The sequence below is a fragment of the Zootoca vivipara genome, chromosome 1, assembly GCF_963506605.1.
Source record: "Zootoca vivipara chromosome 1, rZooViv1.1, whole genome shotgun sequence".
Classification (NCBI taxonomy): Eukaryota; Metazoa; Chordata; class Lepidosauria; order Squamata; family Lacertidae; genus Zootoca; species Zootoca vivipara.
This window is the reverse complement of record NC_083276.1, coordinates 5,645,240-5,660,180: the sequence shown is the minus strand read 5'-3', so window position 1 is coordinate 5,660,180 and position 14,941 is coordinate 5,645,240. Positions and strand designations below refer to the sequence as shown.

The 14,941-nt window shown below is 46.0% G+C and overlaps 1 protein-coding gene across 1 annotated transcript in view; it reads right to left on the bottom strand.

The window, feature by feature from the left end:
• Positions 1–462: 462 nt before the first annotated feature.
• SLC35F4 (solute carrier family 35 member F4) overlaps positions 463–14,941 on the bottom strand; it is a 35,991-nt gene continuing 21,512 nt past the window's right edge. The window contains 4 exon segments of the mRNA XM_060270980.1: positions 463–931; positions 3,850–3,939; positions 6,452–6,644; positions 9,533–9,658. Coding sequence (XP_060126963.1) covers positions 690–931; positions 3,850–3,939; positions 6,452–6,644; positions 9,533–9,658 — 651 coding nt within the window. The 3' untranslated portion in view covers positions 463–689.

The following is a 14,941-nucleotide window of genomic DNA, read 5'->3' as shown; positions in this document are numbered from 1 at the left end:
CAGATGGGCGGGGTATAAATAATAATAATAATAATAATAATAATAATAATAATAATAATAATAATAATAAGTTGTTGTTGTTGTTGTTACTATTATTACTATTACTACTACTAGTGTTATATCACAATGCAACCTCCAGTAGCTCCCACAAAATATCTCAGTATCTCCTCAGAAATCCAAGGGCATCCTCTGACCACAATCGCAGTGGTGGGTGCTGCAAGTGCCTTTCCCCCTTGATGAGCTGCTTTTTGTGGACCGGCCTCTTCTTCCGCTCTTTTAGATGTGGCAGCCATTTTGTGTCACACCACGTCTGTCCCCCACGGCAGCCATTTTGTAGCTGGCGCCCGCGGCGCTTTTTGCAAATTCCAAATGCCGACCCCCAACGCTAAAGACCCGCCGACCTCCAGAATCAAACACATGCATATATATAGCTTTCTTTTATATGCGCTTTTGTATAAAAAAGGAATTTATTGTCGTTCATTTGCACCTACTCCTGGATAAAGTGTACAAATGTAAACAGCTTAGTTTCCGATGTGTTTAGCGTTGAATTTACGATCCATTCCTGTTTAAAATAAAGCTGTCTCTTTTTAAAGCATACAAGTGGGCGAGGGGGGGGGCGGAAAGGGAATTATTAAATCATATTCACAGAATATACATTGGCGTGCACGCAACTTGAAGCCCGGCCGGCTCTAAGCCAGCGGTATAGACACAGTCCCGTTGACTCGGCTTCTGCTCCGGAAGTGGACGCTCGAGTCCGTGACGTCCTCGGGGTGGTCTTCGGCCTTCTTCTCCTTCAGGCTGTTGATGAATCGCAGCGTGATCTCGTCCCATTCCTCGGGAAGGAGCATCAGCAAGAACCCGAGGCAGATGATGGTGGTGGCCCCCAAACGGACCACGCTGAAGATCACCTCGCGTTTGAGAAGGTCGACAGCTGGGTTCGGGGAGAAAAGGGGAGCAAGGAGATTAGCGAGAGATGGGGTCGGGGTGTAGCAGGGGCCCAAAGGGCCCCAATTAAGGTGATAATGTATTTCCCTATAAAGCCTGGAATATGCTTATATTAGTGAATTATGGTAACCTGTTGCTTTAAAAGAAACTGATGATTCAGCAAGAAGCCGTCCCTACTGGGATAGAAGGTCAGCTAATACGTCAATCACAAAGAAGCAATTCATAAACTAGAACATAAATTGTTCCATCCACATGTAACACAGGTTCCCCATACATGCAAACTGACAATATGTAACAGATCACGATAAGAATCAAAGTTTAGTTAGCAATGCTTATTGCGCATGCGTATTATATTGGGTAATGACATACATATTGAATATGAAATGAGATAATGATGAATATTAAAATATTAAATGATGTAATGCTTTATGTGATTGGTTAAATCAAAATCCTTTGTCTGAAATGTTATAAATTCCTGCCCGACCTTTGGGTGGGGTTGCAGTATTCCAAAAAGATTCGACTGTAGCCTATTGCTTTGCAATAAACATAATGGACTCCTAACTCCTCTTGTCTCTGAGTTTTATTGGTCTAACTCATTTTTGATAAGCCATTTTTGGCTTGCAACAGGGGGAGTGGTCTCATCCTGAGGGCCACATGCCATGGGTGGGCAGAGGGGAAAGTGAGTGGAGAAACTCTTGCGACTTCTGTATAGTGAAAGACAGACATTCTTATATTATTATTATTTACCATTTCTTTCCGTGTATAAGACACCCCCTATTTTGGGGGACTCAAAATGAAGAAAATGCATTATACACTATCCGCGTATAAGACGACCCCTTATTTTAAGCTTCAAAAATTCAGGGAAAAAATATAGTCTGATGCACGGAAAAATACGGTACATATATACAGTGGTACCCTGGTTCTCAAATGCCTTGGTACTCAAAGAACTTGGAACCCAAACACTGCAAGCCCAGAAGTCAGTGTTCTGGTTTGCGAACTATTTTCGGAAGCTGAACATGCTCCGTTTTGAGTGTTACGCTTTTTTTTTTTATTTGAGTGCCACACTTCCGTTTTGAGTGTTATGCTGATGATTTGAGTGTTACGCTGAGGTCCGCCTGGTTTTGCTACTTATTTTGCGTTTTTGTTTTTGCAGCTCTTTTTTGTTTTGTTTTTGTGACTGTGTGGAACCCATTTCAGCTACTGATGGATTGATTGTGTGACTGCAGTACATTGTACCAGGCAGAGGGCCTTCTCGGTAGTGGCACCCGCCCTGTGGAACGCCCTCCCATCAGAGGTCAGAGAGATAAACAGCTACCTGACATTTAGAAAATACCTAAAGGCAGCCCTGTTTAAGGAAGTTTTTAATCTGTGATATTTTAATGTGTGTTGGAAGCCGCCCAGAGTGGCGGGGGGGGGGGGAACCCAGCCAGATGGGCGGGGTATAAATAATAAATTATTATTATTATTATTATTATTATTAGCTTTCATTTTGTGGATCAATGGTCTCGTTAGATAATAAAATCCATGTTAAATTGCTGTTTCAGGGGTGGTTTTTAAAAGTCTGGATCAGATTAATCTATTTTGCACCATACTTTCTGTGGGAAAGCACACCTTGATTTTGGAACACTTTGGTTTTGGAACGAACTTCCGGAATGGAATATGTTTGAGAACCAAGGTACCACTGTATTCCACCTTTCCTCCTCCTACCCAATGCAGTATTATTATTATTATTTATGTATAATTTTAAATTAATTTTCTGTTTTACAATGCAGAATATTCATTTATACATCCTTAAGATATCAATGACTTCCCTTCTTCTCTTTCCATGGTTCATTTTGCATAGCATAAATCCCTGCATATTTTATAAACTTAACCAGGCACCCCCAAACTTCGCCCCTCCAGATGTTTTGGACTACAATTCCCATCATCCCTGACTACTGGTCCTGTTAACTAGGGATCATGGGAGTTGTAGGCCAAAACATCTGGAGGGCCGCAGTTTGGGGATGCCTGAACTAAACCATTCAGTATATTCCAAGTTGTGCTTTCTTGATTGAAGGTACAGTGGTACCTCTACTTACGAATTTAATGCGTTCCGAACGCACATTCGTAAGTTGAAAAAAATTGTATGTCGAATCCCATAGGAATGCATTGGGAGAAAAAATTCATAAGTAGAAGCAACCCTATCTAAAAATTTGTAAGTAGAAAAAATCCTATCTAAACCGCATCCAAGATGGCGGACGGAGCTCTGTTTGTAAGTAGAAACATTTGTAAGTAGAGTTATTCGTAAGTAGAGGTACCACTGTAGATTAATCTCTGCCTTTATCTGAAGGTTACGTAGTCGACAGGCCGCTGAATTGTGTTCTTGTGTGAAGATCATTTTGGAAGGGGTCTGACCCTTTTTTGGTCATCCACCTTAGTTTCATTATATATCATTATTACACCCATCAAAACTTATTTACACTGTTGAATTTATTTGACTGCTGCCAGCATTTTCAAGTGTACACAATTCCCCCCCATACAGTCAATAAACATTTCCCAATCTTCTTTAAACGGATTTGTTCTCTTATTCTATACATTAGATCCACAAACTGCTCATATCCCATCAGTTTAAGTTGCCATTCTTCTTTGGTTGGGACCTCGCTCGTTTTCCATTTTGGGGCTAACAATACACGGGCCGCAGTAGTGGGGTACATAAATAACCTTTTTTGTCACCTGGGAATTTCCATCTGAATTATCCCCAACAAAAAGGACCCTGGGTTTGTTTGTTTTTTTGGAAAGGTGCTTTTAAACATTTTTTCCCCAATTCCTTAGGGGGTGTGGCTTAGGAATTTTATGTAAATAAACAAGCAAGTAATCTGGGGCACACACAGAGCCACTGCATTGATCAAAAGGCATTATTTATACCTGCATTGCCGGGAACACTGAGCAACGTCCCGATAGATATTAAGATTGGGTACGTAAGCACAACTCCGACGTTCACCAGGATGTTGAAAGCTGTGGAGGAAAAGAACAAAGTGTGAGGTTGTAAAGAAGAAGAAGAAGAAGAAGAAGAAGAAGAAGAAGAAGAAGAAGAAGAAGAAGAAGAAGAAGAAGAAGAAGAAGAAGAAGAAGAAGAAGAAGAAGAAGAAGAAGAAGAAGAAGAAGAAGAAAAGATCTTCTGCACCACCAGGATCAGAACCGGCAAATAAATAAATCATTCTTCCAGAGAGCCTTGTCCTCCCAAGGTTCTAGATGACAAATCCCACCTGTTCAGGAAAGGACAACCAAAATGATGAATCGGATGGAGCGACTCGCCTATGAGGAAAGTTTATAGAGTTTGGGACTTTTAATTTTGGGGAAAGTCAAGAAAGACTGTGGAACTCCCTCCCACTGGAGACAGTGAGGGCCGCCTCCTTGGATGGCGTGAAGAGAGGATGAAACAAATTCACGGAGGATACAAACGGATTACCTCTAGATAGGGTCGGGAATGTCACCCATCTGAAAGTCTAAAAAGCTGGAGGGGTTGTGTCAGGTTTGGTAGTCTCTCCCACACAAGACGCAGCCTCTGACAGCTTTATTACTTCAGATTTATTCAGCGATTACAGGGCTCAGCAATCTGAGCTCCATTATCTCATTCGTCACCTTCGGAGTCAGTTGACGGAGCTAGCATCTTTTTCAGGTTGAAGCAAGATACTCTCCACCTCCCCCCCACACCTTTTTCCTGTCATGCGCTTTTCTGCCAAACGACTCAATCTCTGACTTTTCGGAGACTCTGGTCCTACTATCCCTTCCCCTTCCTCTGTTGCATCCTCTTCTCTCCGCTCTGTGGTACTTTCAGAACTTCCAGGCTGCATTCCCGAGTGAGATAAGTTGAAGGACTACCGTGGTACCTCTATTTAGGAGCACCTCTGGATACATATCCTTCAAGATACGCACACAGCAAACCCAAAAGTATTTTTCTGCGTTTCGCCATGCGTGCATGCGCAGAAGCGTTCTTCCGCGCGCATGAGCAGAACAGGCACCTCCGGTTGCGAGAACCTCGGGATCCGACCGGAGCTCCAGAATGGATCCCGTCCGCAACTAGAGGTACCACTGGAGTCTTTGGCGTTCCCCCTTCCCTCTGAATTCCTCTCTGTCTGTCAGAAGGGGAACGTCTCTGACAGGTTGGGGCCTTCTGAATACAAAGCAGCTGTTCTCATGCCGAGCTGTGGCCCTTACCTAAAGTCCCACTGGGTTTTTACAGGGCGTATCCCCCAGCAAAATGAAATAGGATTGCAGCCCTTCGTCAAAAGGAGTGGGACTTGAAAGTTAGGCACATGTCTCACTCTGCCTTAATAGGATCTTCTGCACTCAAAGCAGTTGCTCCACTATTGAGCTACAGTCAAACCTCAGTTTACGTCTACCTCTGTTTGCGACTGTCGCGGACCCGGAAGTGTTTACATCTGGGTTCTGTGGTGTCGGATGTGCAAACGCAATCTGCGCAGCTCGCACATGCACAGATGCGATCTGCACAGCGTGCGCAGAAGCGCTCTATTGGCGCTTTGCGCATGCGCAGAAGCGTGCCTTCGGGGAGCGACTGCTTCAGCGAGCGACCGCCTCCGCGGAATGGATTGTGGTCACAAACCGAGGTACCACTGTACAACCCTTTCCCAGCTCATAGCTAATAAACATTTTAAAAAATGTTTCCCCTTCACCTTACCGACCCTCCCTCTTGAAAGCCCTCCGGTAAGAAATATGCAACATGTACAGTGGTACCTCGGTTTACAAACAGTCCCGTTTACGAATGCCTCCGTTTACGAATGCCACGGACCCGGAAGTGTTTGCATCTGGGTTCTGCGGCATCGGATGCCCTGATGCGATCTGCGCAGCGTGCGCATATGCGATCTGTGCAGTGCGCGAAGCGCTCTATGGGTGCTTCGCGCATGTGCAGAAGTGTGCCTTCGGGGAGTGAATGCCTCCGTTTACGAACGCCTCCGTGGAACGGATCCTGTTCGTAAACCGAGGTTCCACTGTACTGGTAATCCATCAAGGAAATAAATATATATATTTTTTTGTGTTTCTCCCCCTTCGTTTTAATGGATCTGTGCGTGGGTTGTTTGTTGTTTGTTAGTTGCTTTTAGTTGCCTTTGGCAAGAAAAAAAGCAAGCGATACATTTAGCTAATAATAATACTGTAGTAATAGTAGTAGTAGTAGTAATAACAACAACAACAACAACAATAATAATAATATAGGTCAGGGATGGGGACCCTGTGACCAACCAGATATTGTTGGACCTTTCATCACCCCTGACAATTGGCATGGCTCTTTGGGGCTAAGTCTGTTCCCCTGTTGAACAGCTCTTGCCGTCAGAAAGTTCTTTCCTGATGTTTAGGCAGAGTCTCCTTTCTTGTCATTTGAATCCGTTAGTTCGGGTCCTGCCCTCCGGAGCAGGGAAAGCAAGCAAGCTCCACCTTCCACGCAACCACCTTGATAACGGTTGTGCAAATCGTAAACATTCAGGTAAAGATATAAAATAGGGATAAATACCTAGCCAGAGGCCGGCTATTCCGCACAGGTAGCCCCAGGGAACGGCCGAGAAGGGAGACCAATACTCCACCTTGGTGAAATACAGGATGATCGGTGTAAAGGAAAGGAAGACCAAGTTGAAAAAGCCAAGGGTAGAAATGAAATGGGCCGCTTCCCCAAAGTTTGCGCTCCCAAGGAACATCTTGAACAGAACCTAAATGGGGGGAAAGGGGAAACAATTCAGGCTGAGTGCAACCTCCCCAGTCGCTGGGGAACAGAGTAACTCAAGATATTTTGGTGCCCGAGGCACTGCAGCAAAGGGTTGGCGTCCCTCCCAAAGTCATAGTGCAACTTCCACAAAGTTGGTCAAGTTATTTTGACACCTGAGGCATGGGATCCTGGGAGCAGGAAGACGACAATATTAAATTTAAGGGGGTTGGACTAGATGACCCTTGGCACCCCCTTCCAACCCAACAATTTTACGACTCTATCCGTTTAAATTACAACTTCTTGTCCTTTTGGGATGTGCAAAAGCTCTGACCTGAAGTGGCCACCTCACTCTGCTCAACAAGGGCAGGGCTGGCGAGGGGCGTGGTCTGTGTGGAGGGGGTGTGGCCAGTGTGGAGGGGCGTGGCCTGGGTCGAGGGGCGTGGCCTGTGTGGGCATGACCTGGGAGTGTCCAGGGAGACAACCAGCCAGCTCCTGGGTGCTGCTTTGAGTTCATAGGCTGGAGGTTTGTCGTGTCCCTTGCAGAAGATAGCAGAGAGCTCTTGATGTGCGGAGGCATGGATAGGAATCTGTCAGGGACCGGCTAGGCACCGAGAAGTGGGCACCGGGAGAAGAGGGGTTGGAGACTGACTTGGAAGGAGGGATCAGTGAACTGGGAGAACAGCTGAGAGATGAGAGGCAGAGGCAGGAGGAGCTGCAGGATTGGAGAGTGAAGAATGGGTGCAGGAGGAGGGAGGGAGGGAGAGGTCAGGCTGGGGTAGAATCATAGAGTTGGAAGAGACCACAAGGGCCATCCAGTCCAACCCCCTGCCGAGCAGGAAACACCATCAAAGCATTCTTGACATATGCCTGTCAGGCCTCTGCTTAAAGACCTCCAAAGAAGGAGACTCCACCACACTCCTTGGCAGCAAATTCCACTGTCAAACAGCTCTTACTGTCAGGAAGTTCTTCCTAATGTTTAGGTGGAATCTTCTTTCTTGTAGTTTGAATCCATTGCTACGTGTCCGCTTCTCTGGAGCAGCAGAAAACAACCTTTCACCCTCCTCTATATGACATCCTTTTATATATTTGAACATGGCTATCATATCACCCCTTAACCTTCTCTTCTCCAGGCTAAACATACCCAGCTCCCTAAGCCGTTCCTCATAAGGCATCGTTTCCAGGCCTTTGACCATTTTGCTTGCCCTCCTCTGGACACGTTCCAGCTTGTCAGTATCCTTCTTGAACTGTGGTGCCCAGAACTGGACACAATACTGCAAGTGAGGTCTGGTGAGGTCTGACCAGAGCGGAATACAGCGGTACTATTACTTCCCTTGATCTAGATGCTATACTCCTATTGATGCAGCCCAGAATTGCATTGGCTTTTTTAGCTGCTGCATCACACTGCTGGCTCATGTCAAGTTTGTGGTCTACCAAGACTCCTAGATCCTTTTCACATGTCAAGGGCTTCCACATCTCCTTCTCCTGCCCCCATTATTTGTCTCCCAGGACCAGAAGAGGATTGAAGAGAGAGGAGCAGAAGCAGGATGCATGCAGCTCTATGGCAGCAACTGCCTCGTTGGGCGCACTCCTAGGAGAAGCTGTGAGACGTAGGTAAAACGTAAAGGACCCCTGGACGGTTAAGTCCAGTCAAAGGCAACTATGGGGTTGTGGCGCTCATCTCACTTTCAGGCTGAGGGAGCTGGCGTTTGTCTACTGACAGCTTTCTGGGTCATGTGGCCAGCATGACTAAACCGCATCTGGACACAATGATGGAAAACAGAGTGCATGGAAACACAGTTTCCCTTCCCGCCACAGTGGTACCTATTTATCTACTTGCACTGGCGTGCTTTCGAACTGCTAGGTTGGCAGGAGCTGGGGCAGAGCAATAATAATAATAATAATAATAATAATAATAATAATAATAATTTATTATTTATACCCCGTCCATCTGGCTGGGTTTCCCCAGCCACTCTGGGCGGCTTCCAACAGAAAAATGAAATAAAATAATCTATTAAACATTAAAAGCCTCCCTAAACAGGGCTGCCTTCAGATGTCTTCTAAAAAACTGGTAGCTGTTTTTCTCTTTGACATCTGATGGGAGGGCATTCCACAGGGCCGGCACCACCACTGAGAAGGCCCTCTGCCTGGTTCCCCGCAACTTGGCTTCTCGCAACGAGGGAACCGCCAAAAGGCCCTCGGTGCTGGACCTCAGTGTCCGGGCAGAACGATGGGGGTGGAGACGCTCCTTCAGGTATACAACTCACTCTGTCGCTGGGATTCAAACCGCCGACCTTCCAATCGGCAAGCCCAAGAGGCTCAGTGGTTTAGACCACAGGGCCACCCGTGAGAGATGTAGCAGTGGCGGACAAGCCTTTTCCTAGCTTTGTAGGGGTACTTTTGATTCCTGACTCCGGATGTTTCTTGTCTGTCAGCGCCATGGCAAGAATCCCTCACGTCCTTGTAAGGCTGGACTTCCAAAAAAGAGGGGCGTTGTGGGCAAGACCTTCCTCCTCTCGCTGGAGGGGTCCTCATTCGACATTTCAACATGCTCTCCCAGTCGTGCACAGTGAGAGTCGATAAAAACGCCGGCACGGAAAATGAGGGACTCAGAGATGCTAATCTCACCGTGGCAGAATAATAGAGTTTTCATTAAGACTCGATAAAGGGAAGCCAAGCCGATTCCTTGGTGGGCCACAAAAGTAATTATCTCCGTCGTAACTTTCCCCTGACGCACCTGGCGCAGAATGTAAATCAGGTGAGGTGAGGGAAGGGAAGGAAGGAAGGAAGGGGCCTTCAAAGCACGGAGAGCTTGCTTTTCTCGCGCGCAGGTCGACCTTTTCTCCTCTCCTCCTTCAAAAAATTAAGATAGCAAGAAAGTGAGCAAGGACGTACCTTATACAGCGCCGACATCGATGCAGACCCAACGGCATACGCGACCCCGATAATCGAATCGCCCTGAAAACCATCTGCGTACGCCATCATGACAATTCCAGTGATGGCCATGATTGCAGCAACTATCTGCGTAATCCACAAAGAAAGAAATTTAGAGCAATTTTTATCACTTAGAAAGAGATGCCATGAGGTTTGTTTGTTTGTTTATTAAATTTGCATACCGGCCTTCATCCGTAGATCTTAGGGCAGTTCACAACGTAAAAAACACAAAATACTTAATAAAAATAAGAAAACGAACACAGCAATAACACCCCCCCCCCGAAAAACCCCCACATTTAAAAGGACATATAATGTTAATCAGTCAAACGCTTGGTCGAAGAGGAACGTTTTCACCTGGCGCCTAAAAATATACAGTGGTGCCTCGCTAGACGAATTTAATTCGTTCCACGGGTCTTTTCTTATAACGAAAAATTCGTCTAGCGAATCCCATAGGAATGCACTGAATTTTTTTTTATTTTTTTTTGCCCATAGGAACGCATTAATTGAATTTCAATGCATTCCTATGGGAAACCATGATTCGCTAGACGAATTTTTCGTAAAACACATTCGTCTAGCGAGGCAACATCCACTAGAAAAAACCTTTCGTTAAGCGTAAATTTCGTTAAGCAGGGCATTTGTTAAGCGAGGCAACACTGTATAATGAAGGCGCCAGGCAAGCCACCCTGGGGAGAGCATTCTCAAAATGGGGAGCCACCACGGAAAAGGCCTGGTTCTTGTGTTGCCACCCCCTGGACCTCTTAGAGAGGAGGCTCATGAAGAAGGGCCTCAGAAGATGGTTTAAGGGTCTGGGTAGGTTCCTATGGTGAGAGGCAGTCCTTGAGGTATTGAGGTCCTGAGCTGTTTAAGGCTTTATAGATCAAAACCAGCACATTGAATTGGGCCCAGAAACTAATCTCTCTCTCTCTCTCTCTCTCTCTCTCTCTCTCTCTCTCTCTCTCTCTCTCTCTCTCTCTCTCTCTCTCATATTTTCCCTCTGAATAGGGGGCTCTGAGTGGGGACAGACCACTATAATGGAAGCACAGGCCAGTGATTCCCAAACTTTTTTGGGACACTGCTTCTGCCCCTGTTCCATAAACCCCTCCCCAGTGCCTCTTACCCTCCCCTTTTAAAAGAATTCTTATTCAGAATAGTGGTTTGCAGGACTCCCTAAGGAAGGTAATGGCACAATAAAATTCAGAACAGTAGCAATTAATTGCACGTTTATTCAAAATCCAATTGAAACTATTCAGCTTAATTCATTCAGTGAAATGGACGAACTTCGTCCTGCGATACTAGCTTTGCAAAGTCATTTATATCCCTTAGTGCTCCCCACCCCGGTAACCCTACTGCTTACTTTGGGACACACACACACCCCATTCGGTGTAGACTATGGGGACAACAAGGAGGTTGTCTTGGTAACAGCCCATCCCCTCTTTTCATAATATTCGGTGAAGGGACTTTTTCAGGAAGAACTTTCTGACAGTAAGAGCTGTTCGACAGTTGAACGGTCTCCCTTGGGAGGTGGTGGAACTCTCCTTCCTTGGAGGTTTTTAAGGAGAGGTTGAATGGCCATCTCTCAGGGATGCTTTAGCTGAAATTCCTGCATTGCAGGGGGATGGACTTGATGCCTCTTTAGTGTAACTTTCCAACCCTATGATTCTTTGATTCTATGATTTTTTAAAGATATTTTAGATTTTAAAGCAATTTGGGCAAGGCTGCTCCAAAACCAGAGTTGTTTCTGTTATCGGTCTTTTGCAGTGGAGGAATGAATGGCGGTTTTGGGGGCTAATAGGGCGAGTGGAATACTCATCAAAGACTTTGTAAGGTACGCAGTGGGAATGGGGAACCCGTGGCTCCCCTTACGTTGCTGGTGTGTGTTTCTCGGCTGTGCAGGCAGCCTCCAAGATCTTACTACATCTTTGTCACTTGCCTATTTATGATAGCACACTGTCATTTGGGTGAGAAATCGGAAGAGAGACGAACTAATGCCAGTGTACTGAAAGAAGCAAAGATCATCAGGGTCGAAGCAACGATTCTTCAACATCAACTTCGTTGGACTGGGCATGTGGATGCCTGATGATCGTCTTCCAAAGCAACTACTCTATTCTGAACATAAGAATGGAAAGCATAATGTTGGTGGTCAACAAAAGAGCTTTAAAGACTCTCTCAAGGCAAATCTAAAAAAAAGTAGTATAAACACCGACAACTGGGAAACACTGGCCTGCAAGCGCTCCAGTTGGAGAACAGCTTTTCCCAAAGGTGTCATGGACTTTGAAGGCACTCAAACTCAGGGCGAAAGGGAGAAACGTGCTAAGAGGAAGGACCGCTTGGCAAATCCACACCGTGATCATCTCCTACCCGGAAACCAATGTCCCCACTGTGGAAGGACGTGTGGATCCAGAATTGGCCTCCACAGTCACTTACGGACTCACTGCTAAGACCGTGTTCATGGAAGACCATCTTACTTGGCTAGGAGGGATCGCCAAAGAAGAAGAAAAAGAACTTGGGCTAGACTCTGTGAGAAGGAGACTGCTTCTTGGGGAAGAGCCTTGGAGTCATGATAATCCAGCATCCTTTTCTCACAGTGGCCAACCAGTTCCCCACAGGTAGCCTGCAGGGAGGACCCGAGTGCGAGAGCCCTCTCCCATCCTGTGGTTTGCACCGACTGCTGTTCAGCTGCATTACTGCCTCCAAGCAGAGCAGAGGCAGCCACGATAGCTTTAAAGGTAAAGGGGCCCCTGACCATCAGGTCCAGTCGTGTCCGACTCTGGGGTTGCGGCGCTCATCTCGCTCTATAGGCCGAGGGAGCCAGCGTTTGTCCGCAGACAGCTTCCGGGTCATGTGGCCAGCATGACAAAGCTGCTTCTGGCGAACCAGAGCAGCGCACGGAAATGCCGTTTACCTTCCCACCAGAGTGGTCCCTATTTATCTACTTGCACTTTGGTGTGCTTTCAAACTGCTAGGTGGGCAGGAGCTGGGACCGAGCAACGGGAGCTCACCCCGTTGCAGGGATTCGAACCCCCAACCTTCTGATCAGCAAGCCCTAGACTCTGTGGTTTAACCCACAGTGCCACCTGGGTCCCTGCCTCCAAGCAGAGCAGAGGCAGCCACGATAGCTTTAGCCTCCGTGAATTTTTCTAATCTCCTTCGAAAGCATTTGAGCACAAATTCGTTTTCTAAATACACACATTTTTGCTAAGTGGTTTCCCTTAGTAGAATGCACTTTTGTGCAGGCGTCTCCCCACTCGTGCATAATGCGTGGAACCCAAAATAATCAAATAAATTGATTTGAACTGCAGAAAGCTGCGTAAAGGGCTAGAATGGCCCCAGAAAGAGCAGGGAAACTGCAAGAATTGTGCGAAAAGTGTGGGAAAACAGCTCGCCATCGCAGGGGCCTTTGCAACTGCAATTCCAGGAGTCTGGTGCGCCGATCTTTGAGACCTGGGAAGAGTTGGAGTTTGAGAAAGGAGGTTTGGAGGGAATGATTGTGGTGGAGTTCGGCGGATTTTTAAAAGAGTTTTTTTCAAGGGTTTCCAGAGGTTTAGAGGCTGTTTACAAGCTTTTTAGGTGCTGTTCCCCACCATATATTATTTCACATTTATGCATGGTTCCCAGGAACATAACCCCTGGGTTATGTATACATTCATTGGCTGCCGAACTGCACCTCAAAATTCAGAGAAGTGCAGGTTTTAAAATATAAACGGAACCCAATTTCTCTCTCCACCCCAGCATCCTGTTCTTACAGTGGCCAACTAGATGCCCTTGGGAAGCCCACAAGCTGACCTTGGGTGCAACAGCCCCTCTCCTTGCAATTCCCAGCAAAGATCTTCAAGGCCCTCCGAGGTCCTTCGTTCTGCATCACAGCACAAGACGTTATCCCCCTCCGTTGGCTCATCCCATCAGTTTGCTTGTCTGCCTCGTCTAGTTTATACGTGTGTTCATTAAGGGGCAGAGTAAATTGGACAGGGAGAACCATGAAATAAACACTGGAGCCGGAAGCTCAAATCGGTTTAATCAACGGATTAACCCACAAAAGCTTTTGTTCAGTTAATTCGCCGTCGGGAGACGATTTTAATCGGCGAGGGCAAACATTAATTGATGGTGCCGAGAGTTCAAAAGAGGCACGGGTTATTTTGGGAGAGCATTTGGGGCTTTGTTGCACTACGGAAATAGAAATCGTAAAAGGTGGCGTTAAAGAAAGCCTTTCCTTTTAATACTGAGGGGTAGCATTTGCTTCTTAAACAATCCCTTACGGCACACTTCTTTCAATCTTTCCAAAGGGTGCCTTCTCGGTAGTGGCGCCTGCCCTGTGGAATGCCCTCCCATCAGATGTCAAGGAAATAAACAACTATCTGACTTTTAGAAGACATCTGAAGGCAGCCCTGTTTAGGGAAGCTTTTAATGTCTGATGTTTAATCGTTTTTTAAATTATTATTACCATTAATTCTGTTGGGAGCCGCTCAGAGTGGCTGGGGAAACCCGGCCAGATATAAATTTATTATTGTTATTATTATTATTATTATTATTATTATTATTATTAGTGCATATTTGTTCCACTATCATTAATTTTCAGGGAAATATTTCCCACCATGTCCTTATTGGTATCTGAAGAAGTGTGCATGCACACGAAAGCTCATACCAATGACAAACTTAGTTGGTCTCTAAGGTGCTACTGGAAGGAATTTTTTTTATCTTATTGGGTTCGGTGATACTAGATAAAAGGCAGGTGGCTTATTAGCTGTATCTCTTCATTTTGCACAATGGCCCTGATCCATACACTCTCAAGAATACCAACACCCACCCACCCCGTTCTATACAGAGAAGCAACAGGGACCCAGTTCTTGGGAGATCAGGTGAGTGCCTCTGGCCCGCCCCCCCCCCACAATAAGGGTGAAATTGTACTAGCAATGTCTACAATCTGACATTTACCAGTCATTCTTCCAGTTAGTTTTCCTTAAAAATGTGTTCCTGAGGAGTTAAAGAAAGATACAACCCCGGTTGTATGCAAATAAGTTTGCATTACAGTGGAACCTTGGTTCTCGAACGTAATCTGTTCTGGATGTCCGTTGAACTCCTGAAAACCAAGGCACGGCTTCCAATTGGCTGCAGGAGCTTCCTGCACTCGGACGTTCGGCTTCCGAAAAATGTTCCCAAACCAGAACACTTACTTCTGGGTTTTTGGCATTCGGGAGCCAATTTGTTTGACAACTAAGCTGTTCGAGAACCAAGGTACCACTGTGTATATATATTTAGTGGATTAGAATAATAGAATCATAGAGTTGGAAGAGACCCCAAGGGCCATCCAGTCCAACCCCCTTCCAAGCAGGAAACACCATCAAAGCATTCTTGACATATGCCCGTCAGGCCTCT